Source organism: Anomalospiza imberbis, chromosome 22 (genome assembly GCF_031753505.1).
Source record: "Anomalospiza imberbis isolate Cuckoo-Finch-1a 21T00152 chromosome 22, ASM3175350v1, whole genome shotgun sequence".
Lineage (NCBI taxonomy): Eukaryota > Metazoa > Chordata > Aves > Passeriformes > Viduidae > Anomalospiza > Anomalospiza imberbis.
Window position 1 is genome coordinate 4,242,723 of NC_089702.1, and position 23,371 is coordinate 4,266,093.

Below are 23,371 nucleotides of genomic sequence, written 5' to 3' on the forward strand. Positions count from 1 at the left end.
CGGCGCGCGCCGTCGAGTGGTTGGTGACGGTCGCGGCATCGGCGCCTGCTGATTGGCGGAGCGGGGCCACGTGACGGGAAACGGCCGGGGCCTGTACCGGGCCCGGCCCCGCGGGGGAGCACCGCGGTCCCCGAGCGCCCGGCCCGGCCCGGTGCCGCCTCCGAGCGGCCGGGAGGAGCTACTAGAGCCCGGTCCCGGTCTCTCCGCGTAGAGCTGGTGAAATCATTGTCCTTACGGCTTCGGCCCTGGCCCGCTCAATGGGGTCGCAGGTGGCACTGGAACCCCGGGGCCGTGACTCAGGCCCCGTGTTCAGTGGGGTTGCTCCTGAAATTATCGAGGACACACTGATCCACTTGGCCAGGGAGAATGAGCAGTACTTGAGTGAGCTGCCAGAGCAGGCTGGGTGCTTCAAAGAGACACGGATCGTGGGTGAGAGTTGGCCACAGCAGCTCCCGGGGCAGGGGGCAGCTGCACCGTGAGCTTCGGGAGACTGAAACGAGCGACTGCTGTGCTTTTTGCAGAATTTATATTCCTTTTGTCTGAAAAATGGCACTTGGACCAGTCGACACGGTACCAGGCAGTGGAGTTACTCGAACGGTAACGAGTCCTGAACACTGAGCACATTTCCCATTCCCTGGTGGGGTTATATTGCCCATGCCCTGTCCCAAAGCCACCCATGACTAATGTGCCTGTCCAGGGCTTTGTCTCCTCATTCATTTGATCCAAATGATTACTTCTACATACACTCTTAAGCATACGTGGAATTGCCTTTGTTTGTTTTTCTCAGCAGCCAGAACGTTCTCTGAGCAGTTGTGGCTTTTGTAGGTTTATGATCAAGCAGGTAGAACAGATGTGTGATGACAGAGGGAGTGCTAAAGGCCGTGACCAAGGCCAGAGGAGCAGCTGGAGCTCCGTGAGGGATCAGATCACCAACACCTTTGTCCTGAGACTCGTGTCCTGTGTTCAGCTCGCCAGCAAGCTCTCTCTGCACTACAGTGTAAGCCAGCTCAGCCTGTCCTTGCTCTAGCACTGTGGTGAAATCTGCAGTGTATTAATCTCTCTTAAAAACAGATTTCCTTTTTGGAAGGCAGTAGTGATAATGAAATGCCAAGGACAGGACATTCCCTTTAGGGTGGGTAAATTGCTGCTCATCCAGTAACAATTTGCTGGCAAGTGTTCCCAGTTCTGGGGTGGGGGGAAAAAGAGCACAGGGAAATCTCAGCCTGTGGTTGTCAAAAATCGTGTGTCCACAGGGGTTCACACCAGCCTGGGGATGGTTTATTGAGCTGAAACCTGTGGGCAAGCTCAGAGCTGGATTTCCCATGCCAGCTCAAAGGACTCGGGCTCGGCAGGGGGAGAGAGGTGACAGAGCACTTTGTCCCTATGGAGTGCCTTACTCCTGGAAGACGTTTTGTCTCTTTTTTTCCTCTTCAGAGAGTGACCAGTGACACAGCTTTAACATTTCTGCAATCCTTAAAATACTCCTACACTAAACAGGAATTGCTGGAGTCGGAGCTTGCTGTTTTAAACACTCTGCACTTCCACGTCAACGTGTCAACTCCGTTGGCCTACGTGGAATTGCTTCTGGAGGTTCTAGGTGAGAGTATCAGTCAGAGAGAATGGGAAGGAAGTTCTTCAGTAGGGCCACAGAGCTGTTGCTGGTCTGAAGCAAAATGTCTTGTATTACAGATTTTTGCACATGGAACTGTTCAGATTGTCCAGAGCTTCACTGTTGCCCTGATTATTAAAAGTGTTTTCTTTTATAGTTCTTTTGAAAGTGTTCTCATAAAACTTCTTTAGCCTTCTGATAGTGTTTACATATTTGAGAGTCAGAGTTCCCACACGATTTCATGTATAAATAGAATAGTTTCTATATTTCTCTGTGGGTGCAGAGAAATGATTGATTGATCTTTGGACCACTGTAGTTAGAGAAGTGGTAATTCCATCCTCCAATCCACGGTCACCTGTGGAATTCTATAAATACCAGATGTTCGAATAAAACTTTCTCTTTTTTTTTTCCTCCTTTGAACTTACCAAGCTTCTGTGTACTCACTTTGTGTCCAACAGCGACACTTCACTTTTTAGATGACAGCTTTGTCCTTTGTAGAATGTGATGAATGTTGTTGGGCAGCCAGTCATGACTCGTTCAGTTAAAGATTAAGAGTTTAAAGCCCCTAAATGTGGTGCCAGGCCACATTTTCTACAATCACTCAGCATTTTCTCGGCCCAGGTCTGACAGCCTGAATTTCAGAGTGAAATTATATGGAGGCTGAGGGATCCCGTGGCATTCTGAGACAGGGCTGCTGTCCTCAGAATTCCCTCTCCCTTATGGTACCTAAGACTCCTAATTCAATGTAGTGACCCAAAATGTGGCACTGATGGTGTGATCTCCTCCAGGATACAACGGCTGCTTGCTTCCTGCCAAACCCTTACACCAGCTGTGCGTGCAGCTGCTGGACTTCTGCTACCTGACCAGAGACACCATCTATGACACTTTGCTGAAGATCGCCATCGAGAACTCCACACCAAGCAAACTGCAGATGTAAGACCTGACAATGACTTAAAATAACCCTTTGAAATTAAAACCCTTGAAAAAGCTAATAAATAGCAGCATAACTCTCGTTATGCCATTTTGGGGGCTTGTTTTAAAAAATAACTGATTTGGGGGGGCATTCATAATTGTCTCTAAATATACCAGTTCAAAGCAACATGCTTTTCCATAGCTGCTTCAAGGGCAAGGAAAGTGTTTCATTTGGTTAAAATCCAGCCTTGCACTGTCAGTTTCAGCTCCTGGTGTTGGGCTTTGGTTGGCCTGAGTAAGCCAACATGTCCTGGGCACTGGCAACTGCACCAGCAGGAGCTTTTGAACTGTGAAGCAGCGTTTTACACCTGAACACACTTTTCCTCCTGCAGAGCCAAGTTTTTAACAGTGAAGGAAGATTTCATGCTCTTGGCTGTTGGAGTCATCAGTACAGGTGTGTTCATCCTGAGCCCCGGGCACTGGGAGCAGGTACAGTCACTGCTGAAGGCGTTGGCTCCACGGGAACACAGTGCCAAGGTGGTTTATCTGTTCCAGCACAGCAAGTGGGGCTGCACGAGGGAGGGGACACCTCTGTCTTTTTAGCAGGAAGCATGCGGGATTCTGTCAGAGCTGAGAGCATGGGGCAGTTGTGTGTGCTGGCACTGCTGAGTGTCCTCAACTTCAGTGCTTCACAGCCAGAACAAAACCCCACAGGCAATGTTTCACTGGCAGGTAGAGCAGCAATCTCATGGGACAACTGCCTGTGAAACTGCCCATGGAGCAGTTACTCTTCTCAGTCTGTAAACTCACAGCTTTTAGGTGCTCTATCTTTTCTTTTTTTCCAGGTTGTGGAGCATTTAAACTGCATCACTGGCATTACTCCACAAAGCATCCTGGAGTTCTCCTACGCCGTGGTGAGGCGCATTGTTGGCAGCACCACCCCCGAGCAGCACGGTGGGAACTGTGGGGCCAAATCTCCCGAGGACAAAATTCCTCCTCAGAAATAGAACCACCCTGTCCATCCACTCGCTGGCTCAGCAGCAGGAACGGCCACACTGCTGGCAACTGTCCCTCCTCTGTGACACTGCCCAGGCACCCAGCAGAGCTGAGGGTTACCTGAATTCTGGAACAGCCCGTCAGTCACGTGTTAATTAGCAAAGCTCGTCCTGCTAGGCATCACATTCATGCTCTGAAAGGAGGCCCAACAGCACCTTTGTGTTTAGAAATGCCCTAAAAGCTTTATTGTAACAGCTGCATCTTTTAAGTTTTGAATCTAAGTTCCCTTTACCCAAAGAGACCCCTCAGAGCAGTTGTTTGAAAGCTGCTGCCGTGCCTGGTGCTTGGCTGGGGCCAGCTCTCACAAACGGGGATGCTCTGTCCCCTCCTGCTGCTTTTATAAAACCCCTGTCTCAGGTGCCTGTGATTGTCCCCTCAGTGCCAGCACTGTGACTGCCACCACAGCAGTGCCCAGGCCGGGTGTCCCTGCGAGTGCCAGCGGTTTGCGCTGTGCCGGGCACTGCTGGCTGAAAACTCCTGGAGTGTGGAATAATTTCACTGTTTCCTCAGCACAGCCCTGTGCAGGAACAGGCTGCAGGAGGGATTACAGTGCTGTCATGGTATCAAACCTTGCTAAGTGCAACAGCACAAAGAAGTGCTGATATGACTTAGAAAATACTTTATTTTAAACTGTAGTCACTTTTTAATGACCAGGCAAGAACTCTGGCAGTTTTCCCACATTATTCCGTGTTTGTAATCTCCTGCTTTTCCAAGCTTGCATTAGCTGTAACAGAGCAGCATCAAACTGATGGGTGTTCTGAAGCTTGACAATTATTTACAGGCATGGCCATAAACCCCAAAAATAACAGTTTAGAATCCATTTAATAGCTGGGTTTTTATTCTGTTCAGCTCAATGATACAACTTTGCATATTGCTTTTCTATAAACTACTTGTAATAATGGCATTTTAAATAAAGTGTCTTGTGGATTTTTGGTATTGTAAACATTTTGTACTGGTTAATATTGAGACATCTTAATTTGCCTTTCTCCAACACAATGCAGACACTCCACACCTGCCAGACCAAGTTCTGATCAAAGTTACTTGTTATAGAATTGGGATGAGACCCAGGCAAGGCCCCATTTCAGGTTAGTTAACATGAATTTTAGTGCTTTTGTCCACTGCTCTTCGGAGTTAAATTGTGTTTTAATTGAATAAGAGCCACCACTGCCACCTGTGTCTTCGATCTTTCCTTTCTCCACGTCCATCCTGTATCACACACAAGCTTTAATTAGTGTACTCCTACTGCAAACATTTAATCTCAGTATGACACCAAGCACTAGATTTTAAATTTGACAACAACACTATCCAGTTTTTAAAGGGACTTGAGCAAGCCTCAGGACTCCACCCAAGGGGCTGGCTTTAAGTTTCATTGTAGCAAACACACATCTTTAAGAATTCCAGATGATTTCTGAAAAATCAGGGCTGAAACAGCAAGCAGTGCCAGGGGGAGCATACAGGGCTGAATTTGACAGTTTTGTGGCAACACTCACCTGTAAGGCAAACAAAACCGAGTTTCACCTTTTTCCACTTCCTCTTTAAACTGCTGCACACAGTCCAGGAATGCCACCATGGCGTGATCAAACTTATTGTCCCAGAAGAACCTCAAGCCTCCAGAGCAGTACAGGGGAAGCTCCTGGAAAAGAGATTTGTATCAGGCACCCCAAGCACTTGCTTTTGATATGGTCACTGCAGCTTTTCAGCCTCATGTGAGGCTTAAATTTGTCATGGGATGCTGAGATATGGCTTGTGGCACAGGGCAAGTGTGACTGGTATTGGGCAAGTGCCTACCATGTGCAGGCATATGTTCCTGACTTCCACCAATTCCAAATCAGGCCATCTACCTGCCAATCGCCCCAAAGCATGCCTCTGCCTCTGGCCAGGTGTGCCATTCAAGAGTTCTGTCACTTCTAACACTGCTGGCTGGCAGCACCCGTGGCTTCATACAGGATGTGAGATGTTACACGTTGGAGGAGCTGGGGCAGCCAGCTTTCCTGGACTCCACGTCCACAGAGACCAAGTCTTGTTTCCTGCATCCCCCGTGTGACCAGGGCTCTGGCACTCAAGGTCAACGTCCCATGATTTGTATGGGATCTCTTACCTTGGATTTGTCTGTGAGGGACTCCAAATAGGAGTGGTTGCCATAGGGGACAAGGCGGTATCTGAAAAAAGGAGAGAGAATTCACAGGTACCCGAGTCTGCCTGTCTTCCTCTGGGTCATAAATGACCTGTGTGAGGTATTGCAGGTACCTCTGAAACTTCAGGCCCATTTTGTTGGCCAGGGCATGCAGCAGCAGCACAGTCTGCCCCCAGGCAGCGTTGATCTCGTTCCATTCCACAGGAACGCTGGGGAGGCGGCCAAGCCTGAAGTTATTTATTGTGCCAAACTGCCCACTGTGCCTGTGATAAGAATTATATAAATAAGTGTGTTAGGCTGGGAAAAGCTCCTGGCCTGATAATCAAACAGGGGCCTTGTCCCAACAGCACAGCAAACACAGTGCCAGCCAAGCACACGGACAGTTTGGGGCTATTCTTATCAAGTGTATGTAAATACCAAACACTTGTTCTCTTTCTGTCATAAAAACACAACAAAAATCCCTAGCCAGCCTCTCTTAGCTGCCTGCTCTGTGAACCCTAATGCCAGTGTCACTGCTGGCTGGCACAGGGGCTCCCAAAGTGTTACTGGGACTGGTGAGGGAGCCATTTCCCACAGCCTGGCATACTTTACTCAGCTGCTGCTCCTGAGAGGTGGCACTCATTGCTTTGCTGGGAGATAACTGTGAGCTGGCTTGCACCTTTCCTGTCAAACGCAGTGACTTAAACAGCTTCACACTGCAGATTCCAAGAACATGGATATAGTATTCCAGTGTCTACGTTACCAGATGTGAAAGGTTGCGTTGAACACGTTGGTTTTCTTTAATTTATCCAACTGCATCTGGGCATAGCGCATTTGGTTGTCCACACTTTTCAGCTCATCATCCAGCTCCAGCTGTTGCCTCTTGAACTCGCAGTATTCCTTCTGATACCTTTGAGCAGAAACAAGACAAGAAGTGCTGAGTGTTGGCTTCTACCTCAGAGTGACAGCTCTGCAGGCCAGTTTGGTTTCGCCACCTTTCCTTCTGCACAGAGCGAGCCACTGGCATTTGGGCACATTTACAGGTTTCTCACGTTACCAGCTACATGTTTCTCATTTATCTGCTGCCTCCAAGCCCTGCCACAAGCTGCAGGTGCAGCTCACTCACTGAGCCTCCTCCTGCTCCAGCCGCTCGGCCTCTGCCCTGACTCTCTCGAAGTCCTCAGCCACAATCTTGCGGTTCTTCTCAACATCCTCCAGCTCCTGAATCAGCTGCTCTTCCTCCAGCGCCAGCTCCTTCAGTTCTGTCTGCAGCTTCTCTTTATCATCCTCATTCATCTGTTCCAGTATCTCCAAACATCTCCTAGAGGAGAACAACAGGATTAGCAGAACAGGTATCCTGGCAAGTCCTGCACTGCCAGTCCCCAGTTCTGTGGCAGCCCCTGCAGCTCTTGCCAACCCCGAGCTCTCCACAGATTGTGCCTCAAGCTACAGCAGCTCTGTCGTGGGTCACCTGTGGATCACTCACTTGTAGTTCTGGCACTCGTTCTCCGTGATGTTGAGCTGTGTGTCCAGCTGGTCCAGCAGAGTGTCTGTGCATTCCTCACACAGTGGGTGATCCACATCTGTCTGCCCAGACATGATGTCGAAGAGGTCACCAGTGACCTGCAGGAAGGGCTCGCATTAGCGCAAGCGAAACCACAGGCAGCTGCCTGCTGGTTCCCAGCAGCTTCAGTTAGCAAGAATCTTCTTTGCAGGCCAAGTACTGATTAAGATAATCTACCTCTGCTCAACTACTCACCAACCAAGCCCCTGGAAGGCAAATGCTGTGGGAATCGTTGCAGTTTAGTTTTGCAGAGCATCAGGAAAAACTGATGCTCTGTTCCCAAGGATCTGAGTTTGCCAGCTCGTGGCCCACTTGCCTTCAGTCTCCGGCTGAGGTTTTCCATGGTGCCACCATCCGAGGCCTCTCCGATCAGCGTGAAACTGTTGGCACTTTCTGTTGACATCATTCTTGGAAAAAATGTTACCGACATGAGTGCTAAGTGCTGAGGGGAGGCAGCTTGAGCGCCAGACCGGAATCTGGGGCTGGCTCAGGGGAAAGGGAGAGCAGGAGGCTGGGACAACCCGTGTTTTAGGGGCTCTGTCGGGTTTGGGCTGGCCTGCAGTGCCCCAAGGACTCTGAAGCTCTGTGTTCAAACTGACAAGGAGCCCGAGGGTCCTGGGGATCTGCAGGGGAAACTCTAGGGGCTCACACGAGCTATTCAGTGCGACCCACCGCCACGGGGGGACATTTCTGAGGCGCTGACACAGCGCAGGCTCCAGCTGCCCAGAGGGAGAGGCCAGGCTTCCAGCTGGGCCGGGCCTGACGGGCCTGCGGCAGCGGCTGTACCTGGCTGGCGGGATGAACCTCCGGGACACGCCATCCTGCCGGTTCTCCACGAAGGCTTCCTGGAGGCAAGGAAACATCGTTACCGGAAGGCCCGGGGCAGCTGCCCCCGCGCCCCGCCGCGCCCGGCCCTGCCGTACCTCCGTCAGGGCGCTCTCCTCTTCGTGCAGGTCCCCGGGCCTGGCAGGGGCGGCGGTCACCAGCGGGGCTGCGGGAGAGAAGGCGTCAGCCGGGCCCAGGCCTAGGCCCGGGCCCTTGCCCGCCCCCGTCCCCCCCACGCCACGGCGCCGCGGTACCGGTGAGCTCCTGGATGGTGAGGCGGTCGAGGACCTTGAAGGAGGTGTCGAGCTTGAGCGGCTGGCAGCAGCGCTGGCACACGAAGCTGACGTGCGCGGTGCCGCCGCCGCCCGCCCGCGCTCCCTCCATCGCGCCGCCCGCGCGCGCCCCGCCATCGCCGCGCGCCGGACGTGACGCGGGCGGGGCGGGGCGCGGTCCCGGCGGCGCCGCCCGCGCCATTTTCCGTGTCCCCGCCCCGGGCGGCGCTGGGCGGGCCGGGGCCCGGCGTGCGCGTGCGCGTCACGCGGGCGGCGGGCGCGCGCGGCATTGGCGGGCGCGCGGCGTGAGGTCATTTCCGGTGTGGGCCCGGGGAAGCGGAGCGGCCCCGAGACCGGACCCGCCATGGCCTCGCTGCTCAAGGTGGACCCGGAGGTGAAGCTCAAGGTGCGTCCGCCCCGCCGCTTGCCCCGCCCCGCCCGGCCTCGCCCGGCCCGGTTCGGTTCGTGCTCGGCTCCGCTCGGCGGCCGCCTCCGCCCCGCCGGCCCGCGCCGAGCTCTGCAGGCGCCGGCCCGGGGCGGGGCGGGCTTGGGGCCGCCCCGCGGTGCCTCGCGGCCGTTCCAGCCTGGCCGCCGAGCGCGGCCCGCCCGCCCCGACGAGCCCCCGGTGTCTCCACCCCCGCCCGGCCCTGCAGCGCCGGGGGGGCGGGGATGCGGCCGGCGCTGTGCTGCGGCCGCCCCCGAGCCGTGCCCCGGCACAGCGGGGCCGCTGGCCCGGGGCGGCCCGGCGGATCTTCCCTCCCGGCGGGGGCCGCGCCGTTCCCAGCTCTCCGCAGCGCCCGGAGTCCGGGGCGGGCGGACGGAGCCGCTCCGGGCGGCCCCGGGCAGCTCCCGCTCGGTGTTGGCGGGCTCCTCCCGGTCCCCCGGGAGAGCGGGAGCTGTGCTGGGAGGGTCATGCGGGACTCAGCGCCGTTCGAGAGCCACCCTGACCTGTCCCCGTTTCATTCTGCAGGTTGACTCCTTCAGGGAGCGGATCACGAGTGAGGTGAGTGCCACGGGTCGAGCAGGAAAGAGATCTTTTGGCCTTATCTTTCTGCCGCACTCGACTGTGTGTTGAGCCTGCCCTGGAAGCTTGGCAACACCCAGCAACACCCAGCCGATGCCCTCATCAGTCACCCGCTGCAGTGAGGCTCCTGAGCCTCGCGGCATTCGTGTCCCCTGGGCTTTGTTTGGGGCTGGCAGCAGGAAGAACTTGCGTTCTCTCTGTTTCCTGCTCGTGCACAGATGATTTCCCTGCTCGTGGGAGCCACGTGGCCTTCTTCCACATCGCTGTTTGTTCTTTCTTTCTTAGGCTGAAGACCTCGTAGCAAACTTTTTCCCAAAGAAGCTGTTAGAGCTGGATGGATTCCTTAAGGTAGGGTGTGCCACGTGCTCTGTATCCTTTTTCACTCTCATCTACATTTGGAAGTGTTGTGGCAAGTCTCTTCAGGGCTGTTTTCTGTGCGTTTCACCTTGGTGCAGAGACACAAGGCAGCAGCTAGTGGCTCACACGCACTGCAGTGCTGTTGGCTCTGGAGGGGTGCTGCCTTCCGCACTTTGCTTTGTGTCATCTCTCTCACATTTATCTTTCTCCCCAGTGGGCTGTCCCTGGCACTGCTGGGCTCTCACAGGGACACCATGGCCTGGCACTCCTGGGTGGGGGGTCCACAGCCTGTTGCCAGACCTTTTATCTTCATTCATCCTAATTTTGGACAAGAGGGAGGCTTGACTCTTTTGTCTTACTGTGTTTGGTGTGACAGAATTTGTTAGCTCATGATCAAGTAACAAATCTGCTTTTCTTTGCAGGAACCCATCCTGAATATTCATGATCTTACTCAGATCCATTCGGACATGAACCTCCCAGTGCCTGACCCAATTCTTCTCACCAACAGCCATGATGGACTGGATGGGGTAAGGTTACTCTCTTGGCTGTGATCCCAGCTTCTGTTAAAACTGCATGGTTTGCTCTCTGCTGGGGTAGGATATTCTTATTTAATAACAGCCCTTGGCCCAGAGGCTTCTAGAGATTGATCTCTCAAGCCTGGGAAGTCTGCTGGAGGTAACACTGCTCTGCAGCTCTTCCTGGGATTTAAGGAAGAGTGCTTAGAAACCAGGAACATGGCAGGGCTCTAAGTTTTCCTTTTTTTTTTCCTTTGCAACGCTTCTACAGCTTACGACTAGTTTGTGAGTAAAACATTTTGTATATTTTAGCCAAATATGAAAAAGAGGAAGCTGGAAGACCATGAAGAGACCTTTCAGGGTAAGAATCCCCGAGTCCCTTGTATTGCTGCCTGCCCCCTGAACTGCTGCAGTGAGCCTTGGAGATGCAAGTTGTGCGAGCCCCACTTGCCCCGCCCTGCCAGCAGCTGCTGCTCATACAGGCCAGAGCCTGACCTACGGATGTTTTGATGTGGAGGAGTCAGGTTCCAGCTCTTAGAAGCATAATTAGTACTTCTCTGATAGACATAAGTAGTACTTGGCTGGGTCTTGGCCTGCTGACAGAGGCAGCTGATCTCCTGGTGGCTCTGTGCAGTTTCTCTCTTTGTCTGGAAGAAGAATCCAGGCTTTGCATTAAGCTGAGACAGAAACTTCTCGTACGTGTGCACCAGGAAAACCCTTTGTGCTCAGCAGCCTCGAGCTCTTCAGTCTCATCCTGCTCTGTGTTTTCTCTTTTCCTTCCCTTGTGGTCACTGCTTATCCCGTGTCCCTTTCCCCTTCCCTACAGGTGGCCATAGCCTGGCTCAGTCCCTTTCTGGCCTTGGTGGGAGATGAGTGAGGCTCAGGTGGCCCCTCAGTCCGACCCTGGTGCAGCTGCTCCTGCGAGTCCCTGACGCTGGGGGTTTGTCTCTGCCACAGGTACCAAAGTGTTTGTGATGCCCAATGGGATGCTGAAGAGCAACCAGCAGCTGGTGGACATCATTGAGAAAGTGAAACCAGAGATCAGGCTGCTCATTGAGAAGTGCAATACGGTGGGTGTGAGCCTGGAGTAAGGGGAGGCAGCGGGGTGGTTTTACTCCTGGAGAAGTGGAGCTGTGGAAGGAGCAGGTCCCCGTGTGCTGTAGATGAGGAAAGGCTGGGCTTTGTCCTGTCTGACAGGGGCTGGGAGGCAGGTGAAACCCTTGGGGAGCTCCGTTGTTCACCTGAAGGAGAAGGATGTCTGTTATCAGGCCTCGAGGCTTTGCTTTGCCCTTCTTTTGCCCAGGCACAGACTCAGACTCCTGCCAAGAGCTCCTGTGGCATGGTGGGGAGAGCTTTCCATGGGAAGCTGGGCCTGTGCTGGCTTGCATGGCATCCCAGCCTTGTGGGAAGTGATCTTGGAAGTGTTACAGGTGCACGAGGGACCTGCAGCAGTTGATCATGAGCTGTGTTGCAAAGGCGGGGTCCCGGGAGCTTTTGCTGACATTCCTGAGAGAAGTCTTCGTGCAGATGTTGGCATTGGTCAGTGCTGTGATCTCTCCACTGCAGGTCAAAATGTGGGTGCAGCTTCTCATTCCCAGGATAGAGGATGGGAACAACTTTGGTGTTTCTATTCAGGTAAGGCACTGCTCTGTGCTCCAGGGACTTGGATCTCTGGGGTTCCTCTGAATCTTTCAGTTCTTGGTGTCCAGCAGCTGCAGTCGTGGGGTTGGCTTAGATTTTAACTCAAACCTGAGCTTGATGTGGTGCTGCTGAGACAGTGCTTCCCGAGCCCTGAAGGCCAGCTGCAGCCTACTGGAGCTAACAGCTTCTTTGTCTCCCTTGCAGGAAGAAACAGTTGCTGAGCTTCGGACTGTGGAGAGCGAGGCAGCATCTTACCTGGACCAGATTTCTAGGTAGGCATGCAAGAGCAGATTCTGTTTTGGGATCTCCTTGGAAGAAGAATGTGTTTGGGAAAGGTCCCTCATCCGTTGTTACAGGGCAGCTTGGACCTGAAAATAATCCTGGTGCTGTTTATCTGAGCTTTAATCTCTCTCTTTTCCTGCCAGATACTATATCACAAGAGCAAAGTTGGTTTCCAAAATAGCCAAGTACCCTCACGTGGTAAGTCAGCGGGGACGTGGAGATTTACTTGTTGATGCTGCTGCTGCTTCTTGGGACTCTTTGAGCTGCTTTTTCACTGTCCTTTCTGAGCTGAGGGTCCTGGGGGAAGAGGGGGGGGATCATCCAAGGATTGAGAGCTTTGTGGAGGGCAGAGTGTGGGAGGCTGGGCTGAGCCGTGTCTGCTCCCGGCAGGAGGACTATCGCCGCACCGTGACGGAGATCGACGAGAAGGAGTACATTAGTCTGCGCCTCATCATTTCAGAGCTGAGAAATCAATATGTGAGTGAAAACACACAGCTCACACTGTGCTCCTGCTGCTGCTCCTCTCCCCTTTCCCCCTGAGCACAGCCAATCCTGGAGGAAGCCTGCCTGCTTCCCGCTTTGGCTCCAGTGAAGTGCTCTCCACCATCTCCTAGAGAGGCAGATGTTTCCAGCAGTGTTCACAGGGCCCTAGTGCAAAATATTCGTGTCCCCTCTGTGGGAATCTGATCCTAAGCTCTTCCCACAGAACAAGCCAGTCCTAGGGTTTCTGAATCAATGTTTTTTGGTATTACATGTTCTGGCTTCTGTAAGGTGTGGCTGAAGGAAGCCCGTACCTTAACCAGGTGTGTGGTTGCACACAAGGGTTGGGGGTGATACCAAGGGAAGTGGTGCTGCTGTGGTAACCAGTGCTTATGGTGAAAGCTGGATGGCTGGCTTCCTGTCTGAGTCCTGTTCTTCCTTTTTGCAGGTCACTTTGCATGACATGATCCTTAAAAACATTGAGAAGATCAAGAGGCCTCGGAGCAGCAATGCTGAGACCCTCTATTAAGTGTCAACGTTTGAACTTGAGAACTGTTCAGTCAACTAAAGACCGTCATTGCCTTGGTTTGTTACGTGACTATCGAGATGGGAAACTGGCTGGAAATAGTATTGCATTCTTAGTTAAACTCTAAAGAAATTCTTGCCTAGTTTTGTGATTGGTTTTGTTCAGGTCTCAGGAGCTCTCCCTCTTCCTCTAGTCACTGGTAGTAGAGGCCATGCTGCACTGGACGCCCCAGAGGCTGCTGCAGCCAGGCAGGGACATTCCTTCATGCCTTGCTTCCTGCCCGAGTGGGAACAACACTATAGACCAAGCCCTTGTCCTGTCCCATCTCTTGTCTGGTGGCTGCACTGGGCTTTCTGGAACAGGGCAAACAGCCCAGCACAAGGGCAGCCTGGCAGTGCCACAGCAGGGAAGCTCTCTCCCCTCTGCTGGCTGTGGCCAGGCCCCTGCCACCAGCTCTGCACTGACCAGGGACCCTGCCCCTTGGCAGCTGTGCTCTGGTGCCACTGAGCCATCTGCACTCCCTTTCTGGCTCTCTCCTGGCTCAGCAGAGCCTGCCCCACAGGTCTCTGCCTCACCAGTTCTGTCTGGATCAGTGCAGAGCATGAGGCAAATGCTTGGAACTAGAGCTGGTGCTGCCCTGGCTGGTTATGAGCTCAGGTGGCTTCTGCCATTTGACTAGAGCCACGTTCTTGGCTAAAACCAGTGTTCTGTCACATACATCCCAGTTGCCCCTTCAGCATGGGTTGCTTTTGCCTGGGCTGAGGGAAGGGAGGGGCTGGAGATCTGATGCTAAAGTCCTAAAATATCTCTGCATGTGATCAGACTGAGTCCCCCTGTCCCTGGCAGTGCTCCCTGGTGCCTGGGCAGAGCAAGCTGGCTGCCACAGCTGGCTGCCACAGCTGGTGCTTGACGGTGAGGGTGGCTGATACCCACCTGGTACCTTGCAGACCTTGCAGTCTTTCCCCTGCAAAGGGCACACTCTGTGCCTCGTGACTCCTCTAAGCTGCCAGAACATTTCGTGGTCCATTTCAAACCCCTTTGGAAATGACTGGTTGTATTGCGTCAGTTTTTGTGTGTGGCAAGTGGGCCCATAACGCTGCAGGCTTCAAATTTTTCTTATTTATAGTATTTCTACTTAAGTCCCCTAATCAGGGAACGTTAAATCATTTGTTTCAGGAACCTTGCTGTTTCCCAGGTCTCGCTGTTACACCTGTATATTCTTATTGTGCAGTAGCCTTAAGAGTTGTGTTAATCTCATTGTAACAACAGTGACAAATGGAATGAACTTTCTTCCCTTTTTTTTTTTACTTTGTTTTTAGTTTTTTTTTTTTTTTCTCTGCTTCCACATCTAAGAGCCATGTTGTCTCTTGCTGGTTTCCCAGGGATTTGCCCAGAGTGTGGCGGGCTGCTGGCCCTTGCTATAGACTCTTCTGTTGTTGTTTGTAGTAAGTCAACTCTTAGTCTTCCCGCTAATAAATATTCAGTAACAAACCAACTGTGTTGAGCTGCTGTCTGGGAGCAGCACTTCCCCTTGTGTTTCTTTGTATTGATTCCTTTTAATTTGTTCAGCTTTCTTTGCGAGATGAACGTATGTAAACTTTTACCATGTCAAGAAATTAAAATAAGGTACTTGGAATTCTTTCAAGGCAGCCCCCTGTGTGTGATGCTGGGCTCTTAGGCCATGCAGTTTTAGTGTCCAGTTCTGGTTCTGCCTTTCTCCCATTCAGTTGCTCCTTCCCTTCATTCTCCTCATTCCTCTTTGTTCTAAACTAGTCTGCTGGGTAGGTTGTTTCTGTTCCATCAGCATGCCTCACATTGGGCTTGACTTTGCCCATGGGCTTGGGTTTGATGGAATCTGTCCCATCTCAGCCCAGAGTGGTACTTGGGCTGTCCCAGTTCAAACAGATGTGGTGTTTCTCTGAGCCTGCAGTTGCTCCAGGGTTTCTCTGCCAGGCAGGTGTCACTCTGCTGTCCTGGATGCAGTGTGTCTGTGGGGCACACATCTCTTGCTCCTGGCTGCTCCCTGTGTGTGGTACCCAAGGAGAGGCAGCTGCCCTGCTGTCCCCAGCCACAGTGCCCTCTGCTCTTCTGGGGATCATCCTGTTCCTGCCTTCCCTGCATGCTGGGACACAGAGGCCTCTCAAGGGACACTCGAGGCTTTCCTGAGTGTCCTGCCCCAGCTGCAGGGCTGCAGCCCCTCTGAGGCAGGCCCTGCTCCCGGGCTCGGTGTCTGTTTGGGGTTGTGCCTGTCCTGGTCACGCTGCTGCCCAGCAGAGTCTGTGACTGGCCCTGGGAGCAGCTCCTGCAGACCGGGGCTCTGGCTGTGGCACCTCCGGCTGTCAGGAATGGGAGCAGCCACTTGTGCAGGGAAGTTCCTGCGGTGTGGGAAAGCCCTGCAGGTGCCTGACCCATGCAGGGAGGGGGCACTGAGCTGCAAACAGATCTCAGGGCTAAGGCAGCTGGAGCAGAGCCCAAAGGAAGGACTTGCTGGCAGGACTTGGTGTGGTGCAGCATGAGGGGCTCCTCATCACAGTCAAAAAACCTGAACTCCCAGGGAGCCAATGCCAGCACTCCCATGGGAGGATGGAGCATCCAGGACAATTGTCTTGGCAGGTGTTAGCAGGGAGTGGGGTTCATCTGTGGGAGCAGGGGAGGGTTTGTTTTCTGGGAGCAGTTGCAGCGTGCAGTCAGGGCTCCGCTTCACCAATCCTTGAGACATCCCAGCTTAAGTGCAGGGGAGGAGAATAATGGCTCAGGAGCTGTGTGCAGGCACAGGCACTGCCAGCAGCACGGCTGGAATGGAGGAAGGGTCAGGCAGGTCCCACTGTTGTGCTTTGCATAAGCTGACCCCATGAGGTGAGGCACTGGAAGTGGGAGCTTTCTAAAGTCTGAGCTCTGGTTTGGGGCTTGCTCAAGCCTTGCTTGTGTTTAGGAGTGTTGGCAGGGGTTTTCCTCCTGTGCCCTTTCCCCAGCTGTCACAGTTACTGTCTTCGAGTTTCCCCAAGCCAAAACCTGTCTGCGACTGGTTTGGGTTTCAGTAAATTTCAGATGCTATTTTTTGCCACCTCTACCTTTCTGTGTGCGTGAAAAGCAGCACTCCCAACTCCCTTGCTACGTTTGGGGAATGTGGGCAATTTAGCAAATAGAAGAAGGGCAGTGTCTACAAGCAACCACGTAGCCAAAATAAAACATGGGTAGGATGTGAGTTCTCCATATGGGATGTGGGTCAGTGATGGGCTGATCACACTGGGGACTGGCATGTGGGAAGCAGTACGTGCACTGGCAGGTCACAAACAAGTTACGCTGCTGTTACGGAGACGTGCAATTTCTTTAATTCTAGGTTAGCTTTAAGCTGCTGCAGGCTCCTTTTGGAGAGGGTACATGAGCAATTCCATGGTGTGTGTGGCCCCCAAAGATCACTCATTGCTTTTCATCAGGCAGCTATTGACACAGGTTCTGGCTCTGCAGACTTAGTTAATTACTCTGCTTCCTGAAATTCCTACTGCAAGATGAAGGTGGATTTAGGGCTGTTTTGTTTATTCTGAAACAGAGCTCTAAACCAGAGCTAGAAAAGTCCAGCAGAAACAGACAGTACTAAAAAACCTGGTATCAGACAAGGCCTCCATGGCACAGGCTCTGCAGTGGGGCAGAGGCAGTGCAGAAAGCTGCCATCCTTATCCAGCAGCCCTGGGGTGTGTGCTGTGGTTGGTTTGTCATGGGGATGTCAGTACAGATTAGGGTTTCTCCTTCTTTCCAAGCCCCCAACATGCAGAGAACCAGGAGTGTTCCCACAGTCTATTTCTGGATCTCTTTCAGCCCAGCTGCAGGGTTGAGTTGTGATTTGTGGGGCAGGAAGGCCTGTGGAGTTTTTCTAAACTACTGCTGTGCTGCTTGGAAGGGGCCCTTCTGTAATTGCAGCCTGTGCCGTGGCTTTCAGGAACTGGAGATGCAAACCCAAGGGGCAAAGTCAAACCTGAACGATCTCTTTGTGTGCTTCTCGAAGGAAAGGTCCACACGAGCTTTGTTGTGCAGCCATGGAGGTTCTGCTGCAGTCTTACCTTGGCTGTGCTGCTGTGTGTAGCAGCAGAAACACTTGTCCCATTCCTGGGAGGCAGCAGGCATGTCCTGGCTGTACTCCAAACCTGGACCAGGACAGCAGTGCTGCTGCTGTGTGCTCCAGACCTGGACCAGGACAGCAGTGCTGCTGCTGTGTGCTCCAGACCTGGACCAGGACAGCAGTGCTGCTGCTGTGTGCTCCAGACCTGGACCAGGACAGCAGTGCTGCTGCTGTGTGCTCCAAACCTGGACCAGGACAGCAGTGCTGTTGCTGTGTGCTCCAGACCTGGACCAGGACAGCAGTGCTGCTGCTGTGTGCTCCAAACCTGGACCAGGACAGCAGTGCTGCTGCTGTGTGCTCCAAACCTGGACCAGGACAGCAGTGCTGTTGCTGTGTGCTCCAGACCTGGACCAGGACAGCAGTGCTGCTGCTGTGTGCTCCAGACCTGGACCAGGACAGCAGTGCTGCTGCTGTGTGCTCCAAACCTGGACCAGGACAGCAGTGCTGCTCCTGTGTGCTCCAAACCTGGACCAGGACAGCAGTGCTGCTGCTGTGTGCTCCAGACCTGGACCAGGACAGCAGTGCTGCTGCTGTGTGCTCCAGACCTGGACCAGGACAGCAGTGCTGCTGCTGTGTGCTCCAGACCTGGACCAGGACAGCAGTGCTGCTGCTGTGTGCTCCAGACCTGGACCAGGACAGCAGTGCTGCTCTTGTGTGCTCCAGACCTGGACCAGGACAGCAGTGCTGCTGCTGTGTGCTCCAGACCTGGACCAGGACAGCAGTGCTGCTGCTGTGTGCTCCAGACCTGGACCAGGACAGCAGTGCTGCTGCTGTGTGCTCCATGTGAAACGGGCATCATGTTCCAGGCCAAAACCAAAAGGGAATTTTTCTTCCAAGCCTAACCCCAGGTAATCCTTGAAGCCTCAGTGACTTCATGGATTGAAAGACTGACTTGGAAGTCAGTGCTGCTTTGCCTTGTTTGGGATTACTCAGAGGCATTTGATTCTGCTGCTGGGAGCTGATGAGAGCAGGTACTTTTGCCACCCGTGGCTGCTGTGTCCCATGCAGCCATGGCTCTGTTCTCAGTGCTGTCCCTGCCCATTGCTGTGTCCGTGTGCAGGGAGTCCCTTTGCTGGCACTGTGACTCTGAGGAGCAAGTGCTGTGGCTCTGAGGCTCTCCTGGCGTGGTGGCAGGCGAGGCAGAGCCCTGTGTGCTGGCACAGGGAGGACGAGTGTGTCCCTGGCCTCACAGCTGCAGCCTGCTCTGAAGAAGGCTCAGGCTGCCAGTGGTGGTGAGGATAATGGAGTGTGTCCCACGGCTACGTGGCCTTCTGCCTCCCGGCGTGGTGTCTGAGCACAGGGGACCAGAGGGGGGCTGAGCCCCAGGCAGGATCTGCTGCAGAGGGAGAACCAGGGGCTGGTGGGCACTGTCTCCCATCAGGAAACTGATGCAAGGAGAGGAGAAGAGGAGGGTGAGGTGAGGTGAGGCTGGCAGCAGGAGTGGAAATACTGGGTTGAATCTCCAGCCCTGGTTCTCTTGGATGCCTTGTCCTACTCAGCACCAGCTCCGGGACTGTAGCCAAGGTGGTGCGTCTTGTCTACCCCGAGCATCTGCTGCGTGGCAGGAGAGAGCACCAAGTCCTTCTGGCTGCCTTGCTCTGCCAGTGCCTGTGAGCAGCACTGTGAGGCCAGCAGGAACTGTCCTTGAGGTGGCAGAGAGCAGCTGTGGCTGCCCAGCCTGGGCACTGAGGCTTGGCAGCACTGATAGTGGGCACTGCCCTCGGTTGCTGCCAGGTGCAGGTTCAGGGTACTGTCCTTGAGGGAACCTCTTGGCAGCTGCACCTCAGTTTATCTGTGAATTGGAAGCAGAGACAAAAGTTGGATGATCCTGTGGCAGTGCAATGCTGGGGATTAATTGGCTCGGAGCTGTTCTGAGGTGCAAACCAAGAGCTGGTGGTTCACAGCACGTTGGGGCCAGATTCTCATCCTGAACTACATCTCCATGCCTGCCAAAGTTTTTCTACTGCTACACAGAAGGATGTGTTTTCAGCAAAGGCTTCCATGTGGAAGACTGAAAAAAAATTAAATAAAAACCAACTCCAAGCTTGGAATGGTGTTGCCAGGGTGAATGTTTACAAGGAAGCAGTCTGATAAACAAGGAAAACCGGTGAGTTTAAAGAGGTTAAATTGTACAGTGTGGCAACAATTCCCAGCTTGTCAGAGCCTCACAGTGGTCACTGCCACCTCAGGCTGACTGCAGAATCTCCGTTTTTACAGGCAGCCTCAGGAAAGCAGGCTGGACTGAAAAAGTAACGGAATTATGTGGAACTTGTCTGAGTCACTGACCCTACATCTCCGCAAGTTCTTTCAGGGCACTGCCGTGAAGGAGGACAGAAGAGGCTGCAGCTGAGAGGCGATCTGCCCTTTCTGGTCACCAAGGGTTTCAGATCTCCTCCCCTAGCCTCTCCCAGTCTTTTGTGCTTTCTGTGCTAATCCATCCAGTGCAGCACACACTGACAGAGGCAGGAGCTGGGAAGCCTGCTCTGAAAGCCTCTGAATGCTGCTGGACCAGCCGCAGGCATGAACTTGAAAACGGTGCTCGTCCTCCTTGCTCTGGCGTTAGCCACGATCTTCGCCTTGGTCTGCGTGTTGCTGACCAGAGAAAGGACCCCCAGAAGCTGCCAGCACCTGCCCCCGGAGCAGGAGGACATCGAGGATGGCCAGAGCCTGGTGTTTGCTGACCTGACACCTGAGGAGATGTCCCAGGTGGTGCGGTACCTGCAGGGACACCTCGGGGTGCCGCTGGTGGACGCCTCCCGTGCCAAGCCCTCGGACAACTGCATCGCCTCCGTGGATCTGCAGGTCCCCGCCAAGGCAGAGGTGCTGCGGTTCCTGGACGGCGGCGGGGCTCGTCCCCCCCGGGAGGCTCTGGCTGTGCTGTACTTTGGGAAGCAGCCGGAGCCCAACATCACCGAGTACGTGGTGGGGCCGCTGCCGAGGCCAGCGTACCACCGAGATGTGACGGTGCAGAAGTACGGGGGGAAGGTGCCCTACCACCGCAGACCGACGCTGGCTGTTGAATACAAGCAGATTGGAGCCTTTCTGAAGAGCCAAGTGTTTCCCTCAGCTCCAGCTTTCATGCAACAAGTTATGGAGTATGACGGAACCAATCTTGCAGTCGTGACAGCTGCTCCCCGTGGATTCCAGTCCGGAGATCGGGTCACCTGGTTTGTCCTGTTTCAGAACGTGAGTGGGTTCTTTGTGCACCCGGTGGGGCTGGAGGTGCTGGTGGACCACAGCAGCCTGGACATCTCGCAGTGGGCGGTGAGCAGGGTGTTCTACAACGGGCAGTACTACAGGGACATGGTGCAGCTGGAGAGTGCCTACGTGCAGGGTCGGATCAGCGTGGAGAAGGTGAGGAAGGCGCCGTGGGACGGGGACTTCTCGTCCATGAAGCCTCGAGCGCCTGCGGCGGCGCAGTTCCCGGTGCAGTTTGAGCCGCAGGGTCCCCGCTACAGCGTCAGGAACAACCAGGTGCTCTTCCAGGGCTGGAGCTTTGCCTTTGGCATGAGCGTGAGCACAGGCCTGCGGCTGTTTGACATCCGACACAAGGGGGAGAGGGTTGCCTACGAGATCGGCGTGCAGGAGGCGCTGTCCGTGTACGGCTCCAACTGCCCGGGAGGGATGTCCACGCGCTACATGGACGGCAGCTTTGGCCTGGGGCGCTACGCCTCCCCCCTGGTGCGAGGGCTGGACTGCCCCTACCTGGCCACCTACGTGGACACACACTCCCTGTCTGACAGCCTGAGGCCCAAGAAGAGGAAGGCTTCGCTCTGCATCTTTGAGCAGAACCTGGGCTCCCCTCTGAGGCGCCACTACTCCAACTTGCAGTCGCTCTACTACGGGGGGCTGGTCAACTCCGCTCTGGTCATTCGGTCCATTGCCACCGTGGGCAACTACGACTACGTGTGGGACTTCATCTTCTACCAGAACGGGGCTCTTGAGGGCAAGGTGCAGGCCACGGGCTACCCAAGCTCATCCTTTCTCCATGGGGATGGCCTGAGATATGGCAATAGGCTTTGGGAGCACACCCTGGGTACGATACACACCCATTTTGTCAACTATAAGGTGGACTTGGACGTGGGAGGTAGGTCTGGATCTTCTTTTAATGTCTGCCATTGTTCTGATAAGCCCCAGAGATTTGAGTTTTGCCTCCTTGTCCTTGCAGTCCCTAATAACTGACTTCAGAACTCTGCTTCTTTATTCTAACCTCTTCTTTCATTGCAAAATAATTTTTCGCTATATAAAATGGTCTGTCTAGGTCATTGAGTGGAAAGCAGTGGGAATTTCTGGGAGCTCTGTGTTCAGCTCAGGGAAAGTATGAAAGGTAGCAGCTGAAAAATGTTTGTGTTTCCTTGAGGCCTCACGTCTGGCACGGTGTGTGTTGCCATAGGCATGGGCGGGCAGACAGGGAGTTGGCCCTGTCTGAGCACAGACAGAGTGAGCCTGCTTTCGCAGCGCCTTCTGCCGCTCCTGGCACTCCTCCTCCCTTGGGAAAACCCTCCTGGTGTCTCACTGCCCCGTGTAAAGCAGGGCAGCTGTCCTGGTGCTCCGTGGGGCTGAGCTCCTGCAGATCTCTCCTCTTCTTCTCTTGAGGAAACACTTGGGCATTGGATCCCGAGTTGAGAAGCCACTACAGTGACCCAGCGTGTTCCTGTAGTGAAGTCACAGTCTGGCACTGAATGTCTGCACAGCGTTATTGGAGCCCGGGAGCAGCCCCCTGCTCACAGTGAAGTGCTGGCAGCCCCCCTGGAAGTGCAGGCACGCTCAGCCTCAGGGGCACCTCTGAGTCCCCTGGAAGGTGATGGAGCACCTGCAGTCTGGGGACAGTGGGGCCACACACGGTGCCTGTTATTGAAAACCGCCTCTGTAAAAGGCAGAGGGAAAATGTTTTACATCTGCACGGGACCAAAGAGGGTTTTACATCTGCACGGGACCAAAGAGGCCGCTGGTGGGCAGTGGCTACATCTGAACCAGCCCAAAGAGAAACACAGCCCCAGGGATCCCGGCTGTCTCCTGGAAAGTAACCTCAGAGTTATGTTGGTCAAGCTGCAGCTAACCCCAGAGCAAGAATTTGGTCCCAGCACGTGTCCTCCTGTGATCCAGGGGTTTGTGGGGCCTTGAAAGGTGCTGCTGCTGTTGTTACGGTCAAAATCGGGGCTGATACTGGTTCCCTCCTGCAAGCAAGGCTCGAGAATGTGTAAAATACAGTTCCTGTTTGGGGGCAAGGCCCTTTTCTGTGACTTCAGTGGCCCTCTGCTTACAGAGCCTGAGCCCTGGCTGCTGTAAAGCACTCTGGAGTAGAGTTGTGTAAATCTCAGCCTTGTTCCCGGAGGTGAGAGGGGAGCCGTGTTCAGGCAGGAGGGCTCGGGGCCGTGCAGGGAGCTCGGGCAGCTCCCACAGGAGCCGCACCTCCAGCGCCGCGGGCTCAGCTGTGCCACAGCCAAAGTGGGTCATTGCCCACACAGGTTCTTGGATCCTGATCCGAGGCTGCTGTGGGGCTTGCAGGGAAAAGGGACAATTATTGCCTAGTTGGACGTGAGAAGGAAAACCAAATTCCTAAATTAAAAAATGCAAATGGAGTAAATTGGAGCAGTGCTGTGCTGGTTCTGGCCCCTCCTGCCTGTGCCTCAGACTCTCCCCAGCAGGAGAGCCCTGATCTCCAAAACTCCACCCTGTTTGGTGGGCCCTGATCTCCAAAAATCCATCCTTGCTGTCAGTGTGTGTCACTGCCTTGTGTGGGACCAGGAGCCATGGGGGAGCCTTGCAGGAGCTGGTGGCCCTGCAGGAGCAGCTGCCTCGCACCATTTCTTTCCAGGGCAGCTCTTGTGCAAAGATCACCTCTGCTGGAATGGGACAGGAGTGGTTCAGCAAGTGCTGCCCTTTCTCACCATGGAGCTGCCTCTTGTCTGCCCACAGCCAGAATCAGGCTGGAGCTGCCAGGTCCCTTCCTTCAGGGCTGGGAAGGTCTTGGAGGCAACAGAGAATGGTGACAGGAAGAACTGGCATGTAGAGATGCTGGGAGCCAGCAGGTCTCGGGCTGTGCCAGCATAGACTGGCCCCTCAGGGCAGTGGGGC

At 54.2% G+C, this 23,371-nt stretch overlaps 3 protein-coding genes and 1 pseudogene across 5 annotated transcripts; 3 read left to right on the forward strand and 1 right to left on the reverse strand.

The window, feature by feature from the left end:
• The first annotated feature begins 189 nt into the window (after window positions 1-189).
• CNTD1 (cyclin N-terminal domain containing 1) lies at window positions 190-4,520 on the forward strand. Of its 3 annotated transcripts, none has more exons than XM_068211967.1 (7): window positions 190-429; window positions 522-597; window positions 826-997; window positions 1,498-1,597; window positions 2,398-2,542; window positions 2,914-2,975; window positions 3,367-4,520. In XM_068211967.1, exons 1-7 carry the CDS (start codon window positions 258-260, stop codon window positions 3,639-3,641), a joined length of 1,002 nt encoding a protein of 333 aa, XP_068068068.1. In that variant the 5' UTR covers window positions 190-257; the 3' UTR covers window positions 3,642-4,520. The 3 variants fall into 3 exon arrangements, with proteins under 3 accessions (XP_068068068.1, XP_068068070.1, XP_068068067.1); XM_068211969.1 differs by having other exon boundaries at window positions 243-429; window positions 1,435-1,597; window positions 2,914-3,010; XM_068211966.1 differs by having other exon boundaries at window positions 270-429; window positions 1,435-1,597.
• Window positions 4,394-8,568, reverse strand: BECN1 (beclin 1). The gene is made up of 11 exons (XM_068212032.1): window positions 8,334-8,568; window positions 8,178-8,245; window positions 8,041-8,099; window positions 7,571-7,661; window positions 7,177-7,313; window positions 6,817-7,011; window positions 6,454-6,600; window positions 5,825-5,974; window positions 5,676-5,736; window positions 5,068-5,210; window positions 4,394-4,783 (listed from the first exon to the last, which is right to left on the reverse strand). Exons 1-11 carry the CDS (start codon window positions 8,551-8,553, stop codon window positions 4,615-4,617), a joined length of 1,440 nt encoding a protein of 479 aa, XP_068068133.1. The 5' UTR covers window positions 8,554-8,568; the 3' UTR covers window positions 4,394-4,614.
• A 64-nt stretch (window positions 8,569-8,632) lies between these two features.
• PSME3 (proteasome activator subunit 3) lies at window positions 8,633-14,671 on the forward strand. The gene is made up of 11 exons (XM_068211992.1): window positions 8,633-8,757; window positions 9,322-9,354; window positions 9,661-9,723; window positions 10,155-10,259; window positions 10,560-10,608; window positions 11,205-11,317; window positions 11,814-11,882; window positions 12,093-12,160; window positions 12,314-12,368; window positions 12,561-12,647; window positions 13,099-14,671. The coding sequence occupies exons 1-11, from the start codon at window positions 8,716-8,718 to the stop codon at window positions 13,177-13,179; spliced, it is 765 nt and encodes a 254-aa protein (XP_068068093.1). The 5' UTR covers window positions 8,633-8,715; the 3' UTR covers window positions 13,180-14,671.
• Window positions 14,672-17,828: 3,157 nt separating this feature from the next.
• On the forward strand, window positions 17,829-21,739 carry LOC137486520 (amine oxidase [copper-containing] 3 pseudogene; annotated as a pseudogene).
• Window positions 21,740-23,371: the final 1,632 nt, after the last annotated feature.

Bases quoted from the DNA above. Each gene is read 5' to 3' on its own strand.
- CNTD1 (XM_068211967.1), top strand. From the start codon at position 258: ATGGGGTCGCAGGTGGCACTGGAACCCCGGGGCCGTGACTCAGGCCCC. The intron at 1,598-2,397 runs GTGAGAGTATCA...GATCTCCTCCAG, and splicing joins ATTGCTTCTGGAGGTTCTAG to GATACAACGGCTGCTTGCTT. The intron at 2,543-2,913 runs GTAAGACCTGAC...TTCCTCCTGCAG, and splicing joins ACACCAAGCAAACTGCAGAT to AGCCAAGTTTTTAACAGTGA.
- BECN1 (XM_068212032.1), bottom strand. From the start codon at position 8,553: ATGGCGCGGGCGGCGCCGCCGGGACCGCGCCCCGCCCCGCCCGCGTCA. The intron at 8,246-8,333 runs GTACCGCGGCGC...TCTCTCCCGCAG, and splicing joins CACCATCCAGGAGCTCACCG to CCCCGCTGGTGACCGCCGCC. The intron at 8,100-8,177 runs GTACGGCAGGGC...CCTTGCCTCCAG, and splicing joins AGGAGAGCGCCCTGACGGAG to GAAGCCTTCGTGGAGAACCG.
- PSME3 (XM_068211992.1), top strand. From the start codon at position 8,716: ATGGCCTCGCTGCTCAAGGTGGACCCGGAGGTGAAGCTCAAG. The intron at 8,758-9,321 runs GTGCGTCCGCCC...TTCATTCTGCAG, and splicing joins ACCCGGAGGTGAAGCTCAAG to GTTGACTCCTTCAGGGAGCG. The intron at 9,724-10,154 runs GTAGGGTGTGCC...TTTTCTTTGCAG, and splicing joins AGCTGGATGGATTCCTTAAG to GAACCCATCCTGAATATTCA.